The 22,649-nt window shown below is 38.8% G+C and overlaps 1 protein-coding gene and 1 long non-coding RNA gene across 6 annotated transcripts in view; one reads left to right on the top strand and one right to left on the bottom strand.

Annotated features, from left to right (window-relative positions):
• KCNQ5 (potassium voltage-gated channel subfamily Q member 5) overlaps positions 1-22,649 on the bottom strand; it is a 277,005-nt gene that overhangs the window by 82,793 nt on the left and 171,563 nt on the right. For 3 of the 4 annotated variants that reach the window (XM_068183827.1, XM_068183828.1, XM_068183829.1), the window contains exon 2: positions 1,004-1,094. The exons of the other annotated variant lie outside the window; for it this stretch is intronic. In XM_068183827.1, coding sequence (XP_068039928.1) covers positions 1,004-1,094 — 91 coding nt within the window. The remainder of the gene's footprint in view (positions 1-1,003; positions 1,095-22,649) is intronic. 4 annotated transcript variants of the gene reach the window in all.
• Positions 14,009-21,716, top strand: LOC137469865 (uncharacterized). Of its 2 annotated transcripts, none has more exons than XR_010996724.1 (3): positions 14,009-14,109; positions 14,758-14,821; positions 21,396-21,716. It is a non-coding gene; the product is annotated as an uncharacterized lncRNA (long non-coding RNA). The 2 variants fall into 2 exon arrangements; XR_010996725.1 differs by having other exon boundaries at positions 14,020-14,499.

Below are 22,649 nucleotides of genomic sequence, written 5' to 3'. Positions count from 1 at the left end.
TCTCCATAATTAGCCCTGCTAAGAAATCATCCAGTTGAGCAAAACACCACACACCTGCACCTAGCCCACTCTGGACGTTTAGTTCAGGTATTTTGATGCAGTGGCCCATTGTGCTGTAAAGACATAGCACGCAACATAATTATGTTTATCAGCCTGCTCATGCCATAACTAATTAGGGAGCTGCTCTGAAGACCAGAGCTTTTGGATATACACAGTAATAACAATTAAAATGTTGGCATTTGTCAACAGTTACTTCACCTCAGGCGCTACCTAACAAGCCACAGGCTGCTGAATGCATGAAACTGAAATAACCATGGTAACTCTGGGTATATGGTGACGCTTTAATATCCACTACTGCCTGTCCTCAGGCCATCACTTGCAGAACTAAATGTCCCATCAAAAAGCAGATGAATAAAGGGTCATCTGTACAATGCATGAAACATGTTAAGCACTTTTAGGGATTAAAGCCCTTTTCATTTACCTCAGAAGAGAAAAAGGAGAGATAAACATAATACAAAAGCATGTATTATGAAGAAATAATGAAACTACCACATCCTACTGCAGCAACTACTACTAAAATGTCAGTATCTACCAATAGCTAGCTCAAATCCGTATCTAAGATACCAAAATTAATTCCTATTTTAAGTGCCTCTTACTACATACTGGCTTTATAAATGACAGCAGCAATATCAAAGGTCTTTCATGCTCAGTCACTGCCAAACTGCAGTAGAAAATCTATCTGTTATAAACCACAGCAGTTCTCAAGCAAAGAAGGGATGCACTACCACACTTTATTAGCTCTGTCTTACCATCTGACCTGTTTCTAAATAAAAAGATGGGGGAATCATCTCTTTTATCACTTTTTCATAATTCGGAGGAAAAGTCTGATTTTTTTTTAATGCTCAGTTATTGTATTATATAACTTCCTCCATGGTGAGGGAGAGGATTTGAATGTATACTAAAGTATCTATAAAACTGTCTTGTATTTAGAATTTTCACTTACCAAAATGAAGAGACAACCAGAGGCAAGTTTTGTGTGTTCAGGAATAGTAGAAAACACGGACAAAATCAAGCAACCAAACACAAGGAGAAAACTGAAAAAGAAAGAATATTAATAATTGTTAATATTTTACAGTACCCTGACCCAGTATCTATATTGATTGTACTTCACCAACATTAATAGAAGATTGTCTCTGTACAGTCTTCATTAGTGGAGGGGAATACAGCTACCACTTAACTTAGTTCATTAAAGGCATTAGAATAATAGCCTGTTATTAAATCTATATGTTTCTAAGCAGCACTGCTAGAATTCAGAGAAACAAGATTTTCTTAGGAAAATGACCCAATATCCACAGATGTTACTTTTTGTATCACAAGCCTATACCTCTATGCAGTCCAGATAATTTAAGCATCTTTAAAGAGAGATCTCCAGTGGGAGGGTTGTTTCCCAGGTCTGAAAAATCATTTCTCCCTCAAGTGACCACATACCCCTGCTGCATAAGCTTACCAAAGAGCTAAGTTACATATTGCACCTATCTGTCCATCCAAGACAACCTCCTTCTGAGCAACAGACTTCGTGTACAAACTACCTGAAGTTAGAGGTAGGCTCATTCACTGTCCTCAATGAACAGGCTCCATTCTGGGAACGAACTTAGTATCATACAATCCACTGAAGAACTTAAAACAATTACACAAACCACAAGCCAAGCAGTTGCAATCAGGAAAATTAGCACAATTTTGAGTTTGCATGAGCCTGTAAGTTTCATGATACTGATGAATATGCACGGGCAAAAAAAAAGCTAAATATTTTTATGGGGAAGATCCAAACAAATGATTTCACTGCAGAAATTCTTGCATATCCCATGTGCAACCCTTAGCAGTCACAGCACATGTGTTTGCAGACATGAGCCAGCAGAATTGGTATTGCTCTGACACAAATATTGTTGGTGGTAAGGATTATCCTTTCCTCTTGTACTGCTTCACCAACAATATCACTATGCTAGTGAAACCATCTATGAACTGGATCAGAAATGAGGTCCATTTTACCCACAGTATCATCAACTGACTAATCAGCACCCAGTAATAATTGATGCTAACTATGTTTTGCTAAATTCCTTCTTAAAACACTTATCAGTCATGCTGCACATTGAGGCAATCAACAAAGAGCAGGCCTTTGACTTTTGTCTGAATTGCTGGGACTCATTAGCTGATGTTCTAACCCACATGCATAGATATTGTAATTAATGCAGATACATAGCCCTCCCTTGCCCTTATCTTGACCCATGAGCCTTTCCTTACACTTTCTCTTCTCCATCCATCTGAGGAAGGGGAACGATAGGGAGGCTTTGGTGGGCACCCAGTGTCCTGCCAGGGTCAATGCACCATACTGTGAAACCTCTGCCCCTAAAGATTGCAGAACCTGGCTGAAAAAGGCCATGGTCTGACTTTGTGAGTGAGCTCTGCTTTGAGCAGGAGGTTGGACTGGAAGACTCACAGAGGCTTTTTTCAACCTACATACTTCTGTGTTTCTAACTACTGGATATAACATTAATATATTATTGCATCTGCATACACATGAGCTTCAGGAGCTATGATTACTTTATCCCACAGAACATACAGACTTTCCATAGTGATGTAATAGAGGAGTGCTATAATATATCCAGCAAATTACATAAAAATATAAGTCTAGTCTTCAGAATTTCTATTAGAAATTCTCTGTCTGCAATGCTGTAAGACTTTGAAGGCACATTTTGTGTCATATCACTTAACTGCTGGGGAGAAGTTTTACTCTGAAAATCAAATATGGTAGGAGTTTGCATATAAATTCTATTAAGGACTGTAAATAAAATAGTATCCAGGAGGGTAAAGAATTTGGCATACACATAAAAAAAATTGGCATATACCATTGGCAAATCTTATCTTCTAGAATAGAGAAAGGTGAAGATCAACACATGCTTCAAGATTTAACAAAAAACTCATTAAAGACTCATGCAATCCCAGGCACAAGTACAGGCTGGGCAGACAATGGATCAAAAGCAGCCCTGGGGAGAAAGACTTGGGGATGTTTCTGGACAAAAATTTCAACATGACTTGGCAATGCATGCTCACAGCCCAGAAAGTCAAACACCTCCTGGGCTGTATCAAAACAAGAGTGGCCAGAGGATGAGGAAGGTGATTCCCCCTCTCTGCTCCTGTGAGACTGCACACTGCATCCCACTCTGGGGCACTCAGAACAAGAAAGACATTGACCTGTTTTGGGACATCTGCCAGAGGAGAGCCACTAAACTGATCACAGTGCTGGACCAGTTCACCTATGAAGACAGGCTGAGAGAATCAAGGTCCCCTTGATCAAATCCCCTCAGAAGTGAAGGCTCTAGGAAGCCTACCTTAGATCTGCCCTCCATTACCTAAATGGGGCCTGCAGGAAAACTGGGGAAGGACTTCTCACAAGGGTATGTAGTGATAGGACAAGGGGCAAGTCTTCAAGCTGAAGGATGTGAGATTTAAGTTAGATATTAGGAAGAAATTCTTTACTGTGAGGGTGCACTGGAACAGGTTACCCAGAGAACTTGTGGATGCCCCATTCCTGGAGGTGGTCAAGACCAGGTTGTATGGGGCTCTGAGCAACCTGGTCTAGTGGAAGGTTCTCTGCCCATGGCAGGGGGTTGGAACTGGATGATCCTAACATCCCTTCCAAATCCAAACCATCTGTGATTCTATTTTTCTATGATTCTCTAATTCTATGATAAGTGACAAAAATCCATCTTGTGAGCAATTTTTCTCCCCTTCACTTCACTTTATAAAAATGGAAAATCTCATAGAACATTACTGGTAGTTTCAGCTGCTACAGCCTTCAGATGCAACTCCCCTATAATTACATCCTACTGACATAGGCATAAATGTGGTTTCTTCTCATTAAGGCTTGCATGGAGAGCAAAATAAAATTAAGTGACTAAGAATTTACAGTAAAAGAATGTAATTTCCTTTTGCCAAATTTCTTTAGACCTGAATCAATTAAAATGACATTTACTTACTTCCTTTGTGTTTAGGTATTAAAAATTTCTCGTTTGATTTTATTCCTGTAATACCAACTAAATTGGAAGCCCAGTTGTACTGGGTCTTATCCAAACACACAATACCAGTTTTCACTTGGAAGAGATTTCTTATAGCACAATTATGGAAAACAGACACAGCAGGAAAAAATAGTTTCTTGTTCCCATATCACAGTTGGAGACCATGGCACAGTAAAGGTAAGGCACTTGCCTAAGGCTACACAGAAAGTCTTTACATGTGGAATAAACCTGAACCTTTTAAGTCACAGATCGATCCTACACAAAACCATCGACCATTTACCCACCACTTGCTTTCCACAGTCTGTCAGGACTATGATTTAGAATATCACTGTGGGCAAGGTGTTTATTCACAATAGATGGGAAAAGTGAGTCTGGGGAGGGAATGAGTACAGTTAAGCACTGTATTAATCAAAATAAAAGCAAATATTCAGGAAAGCCAGGTGCAGTGTGGATTAGCACCTGGTTGACATGGTTCTGCAGTTTATCCATGAAAAGCAGAAACAATCCTCACAGCAGTACATAAAAATAGTCTTGGAAAGAGATTTTTCCAAACTTCTATAACTCTTGCTCTTAGTTTTTACAGAAACTCAAAAGGGCATGCAGCATCATGTTATTATTATTAAAGAACAAAATAAAAATGTTTGCATTTATCGACCCACATATTCAAATATTGCCCCTCAGTCCCTCATTCCTCCCTCCAACACTGAACACTTCTTTTAGTTCCACTCAGCACATTATGTCTAAAATTAAACTGTAAGCACTTTTGTGGAGGACAGAAACTCAGTCCTACTAGCCTGGCAAAACAAAAAGCATACATTTACGTGCTGTAAAACACAACACTAGAAACAAAAGTGGAATATTTTCAATAGTTTATATATCACTGAAGTGCTTTTCCTTCAAAGTAAACTAATAGTGAGGATTCACTTGCTATCTTTTTAGTGCAATCTATTTACTCAGGCCATGCAATGAAAGCACCTCTCCTTTTTCCCAGCTGGAACTGAAGGCATGAAGGCTGCAGCAACAACTTTCACCTGGCTGAATGTTAAATGAAGATCTGCCCAGAAAAAAAAAAAATCCCTAAGGTTCAAACATCACAGCGGTCAAAGTTTATCAAAAATTGTTCTTTCCTATTGTGAATTACTTCTCCAGTGACTGATGAAGTGTAGATGATCACATTAAGCCCTGGATAGTAATTTGATAACCCTCAATAGAAGAAAAAGTATTTTCCCATGCCATCATTTGAACTGTGTGCTACGATACATGCTGTACAAGACCATGATGCTGTAGGTAGAGAGTAGTAAAAAGCAAAACACAGAGCAATTATATTTGGCCCCTAGTGATTCAATCTGGATCATATAATTGTTCAGGATGAAAAATCCAGATGGTTTTTCCTCATGCATTCAGTGTCAGACAGTAAAACATATGCCTTAGGCAGCAACTTCCCATAAAATTATTCAAGTACTGCCATAGCCTTGTATTTTATGAAAAGCATCAACTTCCATTTTGTTTCAGCAGTAATCAGTTTTGTTGCAGATCCTTTCATCTTATTCCCCTGATCCTGAAAGCATGTACTAATTGGAGAAAGCCAGTTTATGAAAGATAAGTCAAAAGCTTTGATATTTAATCAATCTGTCTCTCATAAACTTTTCTAATAGGTTAATTAGGACCTACCAATGCTCAGCAGAATTTTACTACTGTTTGATTTAAGATCTGTTCGTATGGAAGAGGATGTTCAGCTTAAAGCAATTGTTAAAACATTACTCAAGGAGTATCATAAGGAGAAACAATACACCCTAGGAAGATCTTTAAGAGCTATTTTGCTACATAACTTACAGTTAGAGTTAAAATAATCAAAAGTTAAACATCTGCAAACTTTTGTGGCATCTTCTGTTAAAGTGGCATAATTAAGTGATTAGACCACCAGAGTTATTTTCCAGTATTACTTGAGGTCTGATTTAATCACCATACAGGTAAGGGCATTCAGGATTTTGACCAAAACTGTTTGCAAACCGTTGGCAGTGCCATTATCCTGGATTTTGTATGGAAGGTAGAAAATGTTTAAAAGCTTTTGCTAACTCTAACTACAACCAAAAAGTAGTTCTTACTTTTCTCCCTGGTATACTAATGCAGTATATTAATGCAAATTTAAAGGAAGTTGTTTGAGGTCTGAGTCTTCAAATAAGTTATTTGAGCCCCTCCATAAGTAATTCTTTCCACAGCCAGGGGCAGTGACCCTGCTTTCGTGGCAGTGATCAGGATCTTGCTGAATTGAGTACCCAAGTGCTGCCTTTACATGATTTTTAATCCTGGAATGCATAAAAATCTGTGTGAGGCATTAGATAAATAAATGTGCTGAAGATTATACTGGATGGATGGATAGCACCAATAGATACATTGCAGGTTTAGATACATGGGTAAAATACCCAGAGAAAACCCCATTAAAAAAGGAAGGAAAGACAGTCTTTCATAGCACTGTTACACTTTCATAGGGACTATAAATTTTGGTGAACAATTCTCACAAAAAGCAAAAAGACAGATGTGCTTTGGCAGATGTTATCAGCATTCTCAAGCCTCTTGATGTGTGAAAGGGAGAATTTACAGATTCAGCATCCCATGCAGCTGCTGGGGAAGACAGAAGAAAATACATCATCTCCTGGTCCAGGAGTTACTTTTATACATAAGAGCAATTTTCAAGGCGCCAAATTCCCACAGAGGAGGAATTACGCGTATTGTTCAGCTGAGAGCTGGTGCACCACCTTCAATCCCCAAGCAGACGAGACTGCTCAAGGCAGGAAGGCAGCACAAACCTCACAGCAGCCTCAGCCTCTGGGCACTTCCTGGTGCCTCTGAGCAGACAGTTATCAGAGCTGGGTGGGAATGCCCTCTCTGAAAGCATATGGAAAGAGAAACTCTGAAGCATTTTCCTAGCTTCAGGAAGAACTGAAAATGAAACCATCATCTAATGCAGGCGTGAGGCAGACATTTACACAGGTCCTGCCGTATCTCCCTTAAAAAGTAATCTTTTTAACATTCCTATAAAACAGATAATGCACTGCTGACATGGTGGAACAGAATACAGTTTAACAGTTTTGATAGTGCAAGCCATGTGGATTAAATTTTCCATCATTTATAGTTTCAGTGTGACTTGTTTATGTAAGAAAATGAGATATGACAAAGGTTATTACAATTTGTTAAGAATGTTTGACAAAAGCTGCATGGAGAATAAGCGTTCTTCCATAGAAAAAGCTCATAAATTTCTTCTGTAGACTTCCTTTAAAATGACTTGCACTTCAACCTTTTCTTCAAGTGGAAAAGTGTAGCATGTTGAGGGCTTGATACTGCACCGCCTTCTACCCAGAAATAGTATAACCCTCGTTGTGGAGAGGTAGAGTATGAAGACCTCACAGTCTTAGAATGGGAAAATAAACTGGATAGGAATCCTAATAAATAATTTTTGGGAAAAAAAAGTATTGCAGCAAACCTGTCTTTTTATATATTCTTTCTTTGGATTAATTGCTACCTTTTTCAGAAATATAAAAATTTGGATGGAATTTCATGTCTGACTTCTTTAAGAACTGATCATACTGCTGAAGCAACTTTTTTAGAAAGGTGACTTTTGTCAGGTTGTGATGGATAAATTTTGTTTTAAAAATATTTTTAATTCCACTGTGGGATATTTGCTATCTCTAAAAAATGGGACAGTTTATCAAGAATGAAACAGTTTACATTTGCAGTGTGAAAAAAAGTATTGTCAACCTAAATTGTTCTTTTCTGGTATATTTTTAAGGAATTGTATTTTCAGCAGAGTCTGCTAAATGATTGTATTTGGCTTCTATTGACAAAGCAATGAAGAGGCTATAAAAGGAGATTATATAAAAACAAAGCAAATCAAATAGCTCAGGTACCTATGGGGCACAAATAAATGTGTCATTGAATGAACTTTTGATAATCCATTCCATCATAGACAAAAAATAAAACATCAAGGTAAGTTTCTCCAGGGTTCTAAAAAAGAAGGCAGTGTACTTCCTTGAGCAAGCACATTCATTCAAAAGAAAAGTAAAGAAAAGAAGAAATGCTTTTTCTTAATGCTTAGAGATACTTGTGACCTAGATATTCTCTATTTTCATTTGCTTCAACCGAAGATAAGAGAAAATTAAGAATAAAGCATGTGATCCTCCAGATTTTAACTATTTTAATGATTAGGAAGCATTATACTGATTTGTCTCAAATCTGTAGAAAATGACAAAATGCTCCTTCTATTACTCTCAAAGCATAGGTCTTTTTGTAGACCAAAATTTTCAAATCTGAATGCTTAATTTAGTAAATAAAATTTGTATTTAGACAACTCTGTAGGTTTTTTCTTTTGCATCAAATAGCTGCAACACCCAGTGACAAGTCTGGTAGCTTACATAGCAACCTTTGCTTGACCACAGATACGTCATAAGAAAATTAATTTAAAATATGAATAGAAACTATGTTGTCTTTAATACTGAATCCAGGTTGCAGAATTTAAGTATTTTTTAGAACATATACAAAATTAAGAGAAAAACTTCATTATAATGAAATTGAGAAAATTTAAAGAATTACAATATGAATCTGGAGAAGTGAAGACCACTATATGACCTTTTCTTTAAAATAATTTTTCTATTTCAGTCTATTATTTCTAACCTTTTTCACAGCCTAGGGCAAGGGGAAGCACTCAACTAACCTTTTTCTGTGAAAGTGTTTGCTAACACACTGTACTTAGATGTCTTGATAATGAGAAAAATAATTCTTAATATAAGAAATGAATAGATGTGCAAGAAAGAAATGTGTTCTGTAATCACCAGCATAATCCACTATAAAATCAGCTTTTTGAGTCTTCAGGATTTACAACAAAAATACTGCCACTACCTCATGTTTGGTTGGGTTTTTTTTTTAAGTAAAAGAGCAAACTTAAAAGAACAGAAATATTGTAGGACTGCTGGGTGTTTTTCATGCCACAAGAGCTGACTGTTTGCTTGGTGCTCAGAGCACAGCCCTGGCTCTGGCAAAGCCAAGGTGTGATTTACTGCAGCAGGGCCAGACGTCGGCTACCTTCATTGCCTAATCGACCATCGGTGGCCAACGGTGCCAACACTGGCTTTGGCAGCTAAAACTAACACTAACACTGTGATGGGAGAAAAATAGCCTGCCTACCCTATCCTCCGGAGTTAATCCCACTCACTGTGATTCAGCTGGATCCCTGAGTAATGTGAAAAGGGAACGACACTCCCAATGGCTGCTCATGGTCTACAACGTTAAATGCTGAGGGCTGCCATTGGAATAATTTTGACCTAGCTAAAACACCACTTTCCTAGAGAGTTCCTGGGTCTGGCCTGGGAGTTAGTATGTATCTGGATGAAATTTTTCTCTGGACTTGCCTGTACATCTTTTACAATGGATAGGTACTTCTGGATGTCAAGATATTCTGTTGAAAAAACAGTATCAAACAAGCCTATTTAGCAAATCAGCTGTAATTTACAGTAAGGATATTTTACATCCTGAGGATATATCACAGCACCATCCTGCCAGAGTTCTAGCAGCATTTGGACAATGCTCTCAGGCACGGGGTGTGATTCTTGGGGCTGTCCTGTGCAGGACCAGGAGCTGGACTTTGATGATCCCTGTGGGTACCTATTAGCTAATATCTCACACTATTATTCTTTGATTCTGTGATTTCAGTACTGTTTTACATCTTAATCAAAGGTAAAGACAGGGACAAAATCTATTGAAAATTTAATCATTCAAATTTAGGTTCCTGATTGACATATTTTAATAAAAACTTGGGATTAAGACAATTAGCCCAACTTGATTATGAGAGGTTGATACTGTGGGAAGCAATCAAGTGAGCTGTACATTTTCACCTAAAATATTTCATCCTATTGAAGAGCTCTGGAACAAAAATAAATTTCCTAATTTCTCTTATTTTTCTCCTTTTGTTTATTTCCTAATTTCTCTTATTTTTCTCCTATTTTGCTGTGGTTTTACATTTTCTTTTCATTGATATATAGTCAGCAACATTGACAATTAGGGAGTTTTTCAGGGGAAAGGACACTCAAAGGCAGTCATACAAAGATACTGTACTGAGGTACATGAGAAAATGGGATTTCTTTTCACCATACCTCTCAAGAAGGCATCTTAGCAACCCTTGGCTACTTCTACAATTTTTTATCCTTCCAGACATGTGAACATAGAAGTACCCATAAATTCTCCAATAATAGCTTTCCAGGCTGCAAAATAACATGGTTGTTCTGGTAACAATGCTCAAGTTCATGATATAGATGAAGAATCTGTGGGATACTTGGCTTTGTAAGGGGATTCCAATTTATTTGCTGTCATTAAATGTGGTTATCTCACATGTTAATCAGAATAGTAGATAAGAAAATAAAGCACACCTTGAAAAATATTTATTTTTTAAATAAAAAAAGTTATTTTAAGTGGAAACATCAGAACTTTGAGGTGTATTATACCACATCATTATTTCAGCCTGTGGTAGCTGTGGGAGGAATGGTACAAAGTGATAAAAAATCAGAGATACTAATTAATCTGATCACTTTATGATGCTTCAATTCAGCACATTGATTAAGACAGGAATGATTTATCGTATTTAATACACTGAAATACAGAATAATATTTTTGAGCACTCCATTGTGGAGTGTTAAAAAGGAGAATGAGGAGGCAAGAGCAATTCTATCCTGAAAAAACCCATATATTCATGATGGAATTAAAAAAAAAGTGGTAAGCATAGCAGTATTTACAAGTCCAGGCTACCTTATAGTCCCAGTGTCCCTCACAGCTACAACAGAAATGTAAGCAGCCACAAATGCCAGGGCTCATTAAATTTGGCAGAAATATGCCATAATGTTACCAAGAATTACCATTTTGAAAAACTTTCTTCAATACACCAAGATCTAGGTCTTCTTTCTCTAACTTTATTTACTCCTAGCAACTAAAAGCTGGGTCTTGGTTTTTGTTGAAACCTTACAGTTGACTTCAGTGGAAGCATGGCTTGTGTTGGGAATTATGAGCTGACTCATAAATATCACCAGAGCAGAGAAAATCCTGTTAATTTCCTATCTTTTTCTCCCAGTAGTAAACAAGGATATAAATGTAACACAGAATATTTTTCTAACATAATGCACTGTTATTATTAAACTTACATCTAAGAATCAATCATGGCACTTTAGCTTGAGGGTGTTCAGTTTTATACCACACCATTAGTCTTGTCTTCCTTAATCCAAATAAGTCCTGCACTTTCTGGAATCTGAAGTGCCCTTTCTTGTTGTTAGGCAGCAGTGCTAACAGACCAGAACCTGATGGCAGAAGTGTGTGAAATTGCAAAAGAAGAATCCCATCTTGCAAGGTTCAAATGACAATGAAAATTTCCTGAGTTTAACTTACTTGTTTAACTTATAGCAACATTTCTCTCTATGCTCATCCCTATAATATTGACAGGAAAGAAGCACAAAGTTTCAAAACTGAGGGAGCAGTGGGGTGTCCACCTATTTTCTTATATGCCTAAGTTTCTTTGTGTTTAAAAGCAAAGAGCAGAAACACTCTGTCAAGCACTAGGTCTTGCTGGAGAGGGTACAACAAACAGCTTATGGCTTTGTATCACACACTACTTTGAGAACAGAAAACTTCTTGCAGTGCTGTTTAGGTCTTGAGACCTAAAGCAACATGTAACACTTTTCACAATAAGCCTTTATTCTGTCTGAGTCTCTGTAGTCAAAGCCCAATGATGTGACTCATTTACTCCATTTTTCAGGGTCCTTTATCTCATAATCACTCCAACTGGAAAGAGTGTAACATAATTTCTTCCATGCACCAAACAAGATATTCTGAAGTCCCTACAAGGAGGGGCTGCAGAGCAGAGTGACTGCAATGTGGAAGGGCAGCACCTCGTGTGCCCACCTCTGCTGGGGTGTCTGTCAGGCTGCTGCTCACACATCTGCCTTCCATGTGCCAAAGCTGTGCTTATGCACTGCTTTGGCAACAATAATGTTTCTGTTTCAATAATGAGTTATTTTATTAAATGTTGAGTTGCAAAGGTTCTGGAACAACTGTAGTACTTATGCAGAATGTTAAATACACAAAGTGATCACTTATTTTCCATATGGGGAAAAACTTGCCCTTTGATCTTAAGCACATTAAAGCTGCTGCTTGCCTGTTTGAAACAACACACGAGGGTGCTTTTACTTTCCAACATTTTATCTTGCAGTGGCTGTCACTCTTTGCCAAAATTGTTCTGCTCAGAAATTTGTGTGTGTCATGGTTTGACACTGGTGCGATGCCAGCGCCCCCATGAAAATGTACTTTTCTAAATAATTGCTGTGAGATGTGATCAGGAATAGAGCAGAGCAGGCCCAAGCTCAGTAACAAAGAAAAGAACTTTATTAAACTACTACTACTATAAAAACTACAAACACTAAATCCTGGATGAAGACTTTCCAAAACACCCCTCCTCCTCCCACCTAATTTCCAAACAAACTCAACAGTGAGACACCACCAAGGATCCTGATCAAGTTGCTACCCTTCAGATATTCAAATACTCAGTCTTTCAAGGGAGACAGGAGTCTCTCCTGTGCCACAGACCCCCCAGGAAACACAATTGCCACCCTTGTGTTTCCATGTCACACATGGCAACCGCCCGGAGAAAATCTGCCATGGTGACACTCTCCTTTCCGTGTCACAGTGCTCTCACCACCGTGCATGGACAGACTGCTCATAGGGCTCCTTTAAGGATGCTTTGCCATGGACCAAAAGAGACAACAGTTCAGTTTCTCATCTTGGGACTACAGTCCCCCCCATTTTCCCCTGGGGCTGAGGGTCCAAGAACAGAGGTCTTCTTCTCCTCTTCTTCTTCCTTGAAGATAGAGGGCTTCTCCACACCTTCTCCAACTCTCCTCTGTTCTCTCTACTCCTCTGCTGGTAATCACTGAAACGAGTCTCTTGGCACACCAACGCACCCCCCTAAGTACAGCTTCTGTCAGGAGAATTTGGTTCAGTCTATGGCTAACAAGAGAAGTCCAGCCACAAGCCACTCCATCATCTCCTTCCAACTCAAGAATTTCTTCTTCCATCATCTCGGATCCCAGACTGTCTCTCTTCTACTTCAAATCAAAAGAGGAGTAATATTTTACAAAGCCTTCATTTCTCAGGAAAGGGTTAAAAGCTCAGACTCCCTGGACGGCTGATATCTCTGCCCAGCCGCCGATTCCCAAGGCCAAGGCTGGGCGTCTTCCCCCCCACCTCTTTCTTCTCCGCACTGGCAAACTTACAGGTGCCGTCCGGACTCTCTGTCTCTTCCCTCTGGGGGGGGGGGGGGAATGACAAAGACATCTCCGCTTCTCTCCATCCTTCCGTCCACAGGAGCTGGCTCGGTTCCAGTCCTTCTACCCCTCAGCTCACCTCGACCAGGCCTCATGGCTTCCCCTCCCCCACCCAGCCCCATGGCTGGGCAGGGGAAGTCTGCACAGCACTCTGACCAGAACCAAAAAGAGCGAGTTCTTGGGAGTTCCTGCTTTTAACCCCCTGTGTTCTCAGAGGCATATCCCTATCTTCAGTGGTCACTTCAGGTGCCAATATCCAAACTTGACCACTGACTGGTTTGACCCAACTTCCTGAAAAAATCACTTCCATGTCAAACCACGACAGTGTGAAACAAGTTTGCATTTATCAGACATATTGCAGGCACAGAGATAGTCTTATATGAATTTCATTTTAGCAGATCAATTTCCTTTCACACAGGATGATCCTGTAAGCAGTTATCTAAGTGTTTAAGGCCAGGCTGGACAGGGCTTTGAGTAATCTGATCTAGTTGCAGGTGTCCCAGCCTGTAGCAGGTGCATTGGACTCAATGATCTTTAAAGCTCAGTTCCAACCCAAACCATTCTATGATTCTGTGATTCCATGTTTGATCAGAGATGACTGTGAGTACACACTGCTGAACACTGCATACTTCCAAGGCTAGAGAAGAAGCCCTGGAGATCCCTTTGTCAACCACACAGATTAAGTCAGTTTCTTGGAGCTTCAATATACACAGTATCAGCCTTCAGTAGTTGCATGGACCATACTAGTAGACAGGATTGTAACTTCCCAGAACTGGGGAACAGATGAGGTGGACATGCATCTCTGCTAGAAGGAGAAAAACTCTGTCAGTACAAGGAGGTCCAGTTAGTTGGTATATTTCAGCTAAGAATGACTCCAGGCTCTTTGAGAGCCAAAGGAACACCTCTCTGTGACTCCCAACACAGCATAATACTCTCATCAGTGTACTCAGTCCAGACAACTCCATCATAAGACACAGCAGTGTTGTTTTCCAATTTTAACAATGTGAAGCTGACATACATGGTAATTTTGCCTCCTACAACTCATAAAGGTTCACATCAAAAATCAGTACAGGGTAGGCAATGAAGAGCTTTTGCAAATTATGAACCTCTGAGAGTCTACATTTATAACTGTCTTTAAAATATTAACTCAAGTGCACAAGAGAAGTTTGGTGGAATTGACAATTTGTCCTTCCTAGGCTAGGAGGGATTTAAGCTATGTATGGCACCCAGACAGAGCACTTCCAGCATAGCCAGGAATTGTTCTTAATTGAGATACACCAGCTGACTGTACCTCCTTGTAGTGAGAACACAAGTTTTTCTCTTTCCAACAGAGATGCATGTCTGCCTGTCTCCTAATTCCTCAGAAAGCCTGACAAGTGGAAGAGTGGATTTAGGGTGAGCCAAAAACATTTTCTATATTTATATGTAAAAACCAAATTCTGCTCTTTTCATTTATTTTGTGATCCATTATGAACATTTATTTACGTAGCTTTACAGAATGCATGTTGAACGGAACTGGATATCTTGATTTAACTAAAAAATCATGTAACGGTATCCATCCATTCATATGAGAGCACACAGATAAAAAAGTAACCCAATCAACCAAAGCAACAGATCATTTAGTCAAACCTTCCTATAAAACTGTAAGAAATAAATAGCTTTTAATATGCCCAGAGCATCACTGAACTCAGAAAATCACAGGCAAATAAATAACCAATAACCAATAACCTGTCTGTTAGAATCAGCACATTAATGAAACAATAGTTACAGTGGCTTCTGTTACAAAGGAAGTTCATAAAAATCACAGTCCTATGTTGGCTGGAAGGGACCTCCAGCCCTTATCTTGTCTAGCCCTGCAGAAAGCAAGTTCAATTACATCAGCTTGCTCAAGGTTGTGTGCAGTCAAGTGGTGAATGTCTGCAGGGAAGGAGGCTGTGACCTCTCTGGACAGCCTGGTACAACCCCTGACTGCCTGCACAGTTACATTTCTTTTTCTTAACATGGAGTTCCAATTCTTTCATAAGAAACACAGCATCACATTACTCCTCAAAGTCTAATCATCAAGCAGTTTTGGTTTTTTTTTCTTCCCAGCTCACCAGACTGCATCACTCAATCTACCATGTTAAGAACAAGTTGTCTTCATGAGCTAGGATGATGGGATAGTCTGCATTCTCATCCTTCTGGTGCTATTCTTTTATAGCTATTCCTCCTTACCCCAATAATCTCACTGAGTTTGTTTCTTCTAGTTGTAAAACTAACTTTAATCACAGAATCACAGAGTCACAGAATCACATAATCATAGAATGGTTTGGGTTGAAAGGCACCTTAAAGGTGATCTAGTCTCAATATCAAGATCCCTGAACTCAAAATAACTTTACAGTTCTCAGTAGTATTCTCATTACCTGCATTTCTATTCTTAGCACTTTCTTTCCTGTTATTTTGCTGGTCATTTTTCCTGCAGCCCAGGCAAGAACAAAGCTAAACCACTGTTTTTACTATAACGATAGACATCGGTTTATTTTGCTGTAACTTGACTTACTTTTCATATTCCTTTTATCTTGTCAGAGAGTTTTATTTTATCTTACTGAAAAGACAAGAAGTATCACCAAACCTGTGCCAATGAAGTAAAAAAGGGTGCATGTTAATGATATATTTATTATATAAATTATTATTTCTTTACCAGCACTGAAGCTGTTACCAGCACTGAAGGATTTTTCAGCAATTAGCTGGTATCTTCAAACACAGAAGCCCTGAATAGCTGTTTTGAGCTGCAATACTTAGGAGTACTCATTTGCATGTGGAGCACTTTTGAGGCTCAATGCAGTGATTTAAGGCCCAGGCAGAGGTTCCGATGTCCAGCAGTGCAGCACTTTCATTTGGAAATGTATTTATCATCTCTTTAGCAGATATGTGATGTCTTTCCACAATGTGTTTCCTTTAGCCGTGTCCAGTAGGTCACAGGCTACACCTGCCCACCTTATCATCATTTTGAGTTTAGGGGAAGAATGAGGATTTGTAATGAGAGAAGTACAGGATCTGTTTGAAGATGAAAAGGCTACTTCAGCCAGCGTGCTGTAATGGAAGCACAGCCAGGGGGGCTGGAAGGCTTTTGCACAAATGTAGACCATCAGAGAGAATTACTTTTAAAAAATGAATATTCACATGTTTCTTGGAGCTTATGACTGGGTGTGACCAGGAGTTCACTTAGCCAGGCTTCTGAAGGGTACTGCAGCACTACATGAGACTGAACTTATCCATGTCTTTGGGACATGGGAAGAGTATGGCCCTGCAGCTGCAGGCATCATATGAAAAGGGCTATGCAGGCAGACCGTGGCCTGGCTGCAGAGAAAAGCAAAAATACCTACTGAGTCCCTGACCATTTGATCTGCAGGAAGACTTTTTCTTAACTCCAGATTTGATCTCTAGCACTTAACAAGAAGCAAAATGCAGCTTTTTGCTTCAGAGGAAAGGGGAGAGGGGAAATAAAAGCCTTTGATTGATTTTTCTTCACAAACCAAAAGACAAAAATCTCCCAACTGTCCCACTCAGTTGCTTTTGCCAGTTGCCTCAAGAAGTCTGTGACTGGCTGAATGTGGATCAGGTGACAGCTAAATGAAGTACTTGAAAGTTTCTCTAAATAATTTGATTTTTCCAGAATTTAAAAAAGAAAAGTCAACTTGTTAATTCAAGTCCACATGAATCTGCTTAATATAACATTTGCTATGTAGTTTTTTGCCATTTCACTGCCTGGACAACCACAGACCAAAGCCTGTCCAGCTCTTGCAGCAGTGGCTGGTAGCAGATATGAAAGGAAGACTGTGGAGGAGCTAAGCTGGTTCTTTACCAGCAGGCTGTGGCTCAGGGGCTTCCTGAACCTCAGACTGAGGATCTGAACAGACTCCACTGCTATCAGGTTGTTAATCTCAGTTCTGGAAACTTTTAGCATGCATACAAACTGTGAATGATTTACAAAATCTAAGAAACAGCACTATGAAGATGTATATTTTCATTTGTTCACCTGAATCTACTCCTTAGAACCTGCCCTGTTGCCACCTCTGTGTGGCATTCTGAGTGGCTGTCAATCACCATTCCTGTTAATTTAATTTGTTCACATCTTGACTTTTTAAATCCTCATTATGTATTGCTACTGAATAAATAGTTTTTCAGGAACTAGGGAAGTTACAAACAGAAGTGAGCTCTGATTTCCAAATTCTAATCCAATGACCACTGAACCCAGCCCATGTCAGGGCAAGCAGGTTTGCAGCATTAATGAATGCTGGTGTCTATTTTCCATGACTCACAGTGAGGTGATATGTCTGGAATAATCTCCATCTGCCAGCTTCTGTAGCTTCATGACCAGATCTGTTCTGTGGAGACAGCTACACTACGAGGCTGAGCCACTCAAATGCTTTAACTGCATGTATAGTACCTAACATTTCTGCTTTGCACCACAGGACAATAGCATATTGTTGTTACATAAAGAGACACTGCTATTTCAAAATATGTTTATTATGTTTATCTGCCTGATACAGAGGAGTTAGTTGGGACCACACAACTTAATTTTAAAACTGCATTTTTTTGGTATTATTACAGTTCCTAGGTAAGCCTCATATCAGATGTATGGAGGAAAAATGGGGCTAAAATGCAGTATTTGGAATGGCATTACAAAACATACAAGGGGAAAAAAACCTCTACTTGGCAAATATATTGTGAAATCTGCCCATAATTTGTAAAATAAAGATACAGTGTGGGTCACAGAATCACAGAATGAGTCAAATTGAAAGGGACCACAGTGGGTTATCCGGTTCCACCTCCCTGCTCAGAGTCATCCCACAGCACGTGGCTCAGGATTGTGTCCAGAGGGTTCTTAAATATCTCCAGTGAGCGAGGCTCCACATCCTCCCTGGAAATCTGTTCTGGTGTCAGTCACCCACACAATAAAGAAGTTCTTCTTCATATTCAGGTGGTACTACCTGTGTATCAGTTTTTGCCCATTGCCTCTTGTCCTGTTGCTTGGCATGACCAAGAAGAGCCTGGAAACATCCTCTTGGCACCCTCCTTTCAGATACTGACAGACATTGATGAGGTCACCTCTCAGTCAACTCTTCTCAAGGCTGAACAGGCTCAACCCTCTCAGCCTTTCCTCATAAGAGAGATGCTCCAGTCCCTTCATAGTCCTCTGCTCGACCTGCTTCAGGAGCTCCCTATCTCCTGTGTCCTGAGTAGCCCCAAACTGGTCATAGAACTCCATATTTGGCTCACTAGAGCTGAGTAGATGGGCAGGTTTACCTCACTCGACCTGCTGGCAATGCTCTTCCTAATGTACCCCAGGATACCATAGTTCCTCAACAAATATAAAAAATCTTCAGCTCATTAATCTCTGGAAAAATCAAACTGCTGCTTGGAGCTTCAGTGACTCCTGGTCCCCCTAGAGTCAGCAGAAATTTGTCTTGCATATGGAAGACTAAAGCTGGACCTTAGGTAATTACTGCACAAATGCAAACAGCTTGCTTTTAAAAAATTCTTCTGTGCATGTTGAATGTATGTGATAGATTTAAACAACATCATAAATGTAAACTGTACTTGAGAAAACTGTGCAGCTGGTAGAGTCCATAAAGATAAAAGAAATGTTTCCATAACATTTAATTTTAAGTTGACATTTATATAACAAAACTATGGTAAAGCTATGTTTAGCTGAAGTTGTTTGCATATTTTGCATCCGTATCACCACAGGCTCTCTCCCTCATTTATATAGTTACCACATTTTGGTAACCACATTTATATAGCAGAGGCAACAGCTACCGCAAAAGGAAAACTGAAAACCAGAGAATTTGTAACATTTGGATAAACAAGCCATCAATCATTGTGTTGTAACTAATCAACAACTGGATGTATTCACTTTTGACTAAAGCAATTGCCCTGTTTTGAGTAACAGAGACACATAGCAGAGTTTGTACCAAGTTCTTCAACATTTAACTGTGAAATACCCCAATTAATATGATTTTAGTTTCTCAGACAGAAACCCACTATTCTGAATTATTTTTCTTAGCAACAAGGCCAAAGAAATGTACATTTTCAGGCCCATTGGCTTAGTAAGGAAAAGGCTTAACATAAGCAGATCTCTTCCTGACTGGCACTGCAATATAGAGAAGTTTTCCTTGATGCTCTTCCCTTTTCAAGAGATGCAGAAATGAGTTATTTTCATGTTCGTGGGGTGACATCCCATCCCTGACAGAATGAGCAAGAGTTTTGCTGTCAACATTAATGATTTCCTGAATCAGCTGTTTTTTTCATAACAAATCTTGTTGAGAAACGTGTATCAGCTGCAGTAACCTATAGCAAAGATGGGTCTTTACTGCACTTAAAGGTGTGAGGACACAGTGAGACCATAGCGTGTGTCAGCCTGCCAGGGTCAGCTTTAAACAATCTAACTTGAATTCTGACAAAGTGCAGCCAAAGCAGCACAGGGGTTAGCTCAGGCTAGCTGGCCCATTTTTCACCCAGCTCTCCAGACAGGCTGTGTAATTCATGCTTGTGCTCCAGCCTGGCACAATTACAATACTCTCATTCCCAGGTTGACTGGATAAAAACTTCAGCTCATGAGTGTCCACAAAAGCTTCTGCTGACTTCATCTGAGATTTTGAAGGTGTAAGAGTGCAACTTACCACACAATATTTAAAATAAATTTCTCTAAGGATCTCTTACAGAAGAGTATAATTCTTATCTTTGTCACCACACAAACAGACATTCTTAGTGGACCTATGGAAAAGCCAGTTAAAAAAAATCTTTATCTTTAATGAATGCTATGAAAAAGTCCGAAAATTTCAATGAAATGGGAAATTCAGGAAAAGCTGTGCATCATAATCAGCAAATTCCAGGGCTTATGCTTAAAATGTCAGTTATGTTACATGATACCAGTGGACTATCAAAATACAGAGAAGCCATTTCTAACTATTGTTGGTTCTTGAAAATCTGTTAATAGAAGTGAATCCAAAAGAAATAAAAGGTTATTCATTACACATCTTGATATTCAATGAGTAAATATCTCAGGAAGATGCTGAGGGCCCTGTTTCAGCCAGCACTTTCCTCATCTCCCTCCCTGCTGCAGTGCTGAGAATAACATCACAAGCAGTAATAAATACAGACCAGCACTAACCAGATTTGATTATGAAGGGAAACTACTTTCTTAGTAAAGCTTCCAGTTCTTTTTAGAAACCTCTAAAATTTTAAATAGTAAGTATTATTGCACACAAGGGTCAACAATGAAAGACAAACCTTGAAGTCAAAGAAATGTGTGCATGGAAACGGTGCAAAATCAAGTCTGAAACCAAGATTCAGCTTTCTGTTGCAGTGGCTGCAAAAATACTTAAACCTGAGGGAACACTTTCTAAAGGTGTTTAGCTGCAAATGTGGATATATGTATTCAGTGAGATGTTTTATAAGTTCCTCAAATTTTGCACCTTCTACAGTCTTCCTTCAAAATTAAGCCCAAGAAATGTGATAATAGTTTTATTCTTTTTGCCCTGAAAGACATTTAAAGGATTTCAAATGTGGTTCTATGAATGAAAATATGGTTTGACTACAGTTTAATAAGAATATTCACTTGTATCACACAGTATTGTGAAATAAAAGTAGTGATACATGGCTGATAATTGTTAAAACCAACTGACTGCTAAGAAGAATCACCCCTAAGAAGAGGGATTGAAAAGAACTATGCAGCTTGAAATATCTTCCCATTGCTAAAAAATGCATTTTCCAGTATTAAATCAGAGAAAAGAGACTTTAGACCATAATACTTAGGTGGTAGTTGTAGTCCCTTAAGTATGTCTGGAAAGTGTTCAGTGTATAGGAAGCATAGTCTTGGCTGGAGTATCACAGGCTTAGACATGAGATTAAGAGCCAATTACAACTCCAAATTATTTCAGGACATCAAATCCGTGTTTTCTCCAGTTCATTTTCTATCTTGCAGGCTTCTCTCCAAGTTATTAACAGTGTGGGTGAGAGACCACTGTCTTCATTTCCCAGACCTGAGAGGAGTTCCCAGTGAAGAGACACTTGATGCTACTGAGCTGGAGATGGAGTGCAGGGAATAGCATTATGTTTACAGAGCCTCTGTATGGGCTGTGAAAAAAAAAAAAAAAAACAAAACCCAACCTTCATTTTGCACTTTGAAAACCTCGACAAGTCAAGAAATCTTTAGGCCATGCTCTTGTTAAGACAGCCTCGAAGACAAAATGAAAGAAACTAAAGGTAGCATTTTATGTTGTATAATACTGGGAATAATGACACAAAATATGGATTATTGATGCAAAATATAACAGAGGCTTATTTAAGAATATATAAAATGGAATTCAGTAAATGATTACTAAGATGTTTCTTACATAGCATGGCATAACAGCAACAAACCCCAAAACAATAGAAATTATCTTCAAGTATTGCAAATGGTAATAAAATGATTCTCCACATTGCATGAGCAAAGAATATTTTTGATAATAAGAGATAAAGGCAAGACTTTGTCCCCAAAATGACAGAGTCTTGCAGAGGAAATACTGTAAAGATACTCAGCATGAATGTAGTGAGATTCTGCTGTGAAGAACATTCTGGGAGCATGAATGAGTGCTGGTCCTAGCTTTGCATTAGGACATGTAACTGCCTATTCCTGTCAGGAGGGTCAAGAGAGGAAATACAAAGAATAGAATACTTGTAGAATGCAGTAGAATACTTGCCAAGGGTCCACAGCAAAGAGATCATGCAACAGGAAATGAACAATCAAGGGTAACTGAATCAGAACAACAAAAGAAATAGAGGGTCAAATAATTTTTTTTAACTGTTTTCTTCTCTGTTGCATAAGCATATTTAATTTTTTCATTTTGCTTTAACAAGAAAAAGCATTTGAGATTTTTTCTGTTGAAGAGTGGTAGTCTTCCATATACAAAGGTCTCCACTGTCTGGATTGTGTTTTTATGTTCTGCTGACTTATCTAGTGGATATATAATGTTGAAATTATAAAGTCTTACAGACTAAGTAACAGCATTTACTGAACTTTGGAATAAAAGCTAAGTAGCTTTAAATGACTTGAAAGTTATAAAAAGAAAAAATAAAAAAAAACATAGAAGGAAAGATGAGATAGATTATGGAACAATAGCCTGTTAAAATAACCTAGTCTAATTTTTATAGCTGCTCAAGTTCTCAAAACATAGCCAAATTTCCATGATGCTACTGA

The sequence above is a fragment of the Anomalospiza imberbis genome, chromosome 3 (assembly GCF_031753505.1).
Source record: "Anomalospiza imberbis isolate Cuckoo-Finch-1a 21T00152 chromosome 3, ASM3175350v1, whole genome shotgun sequence".
NCBI lineage: Eukaryota > Metazoa > Chordata > Aves > Passeriformes > Viduidae > Anomalospiza > Anomalospiza imberbis.
The sequence above is the reverse complement of the archived record's forward strand: the minus strand, read 5'-3'. Positions and strand labels throughout refer to the sequence as shown.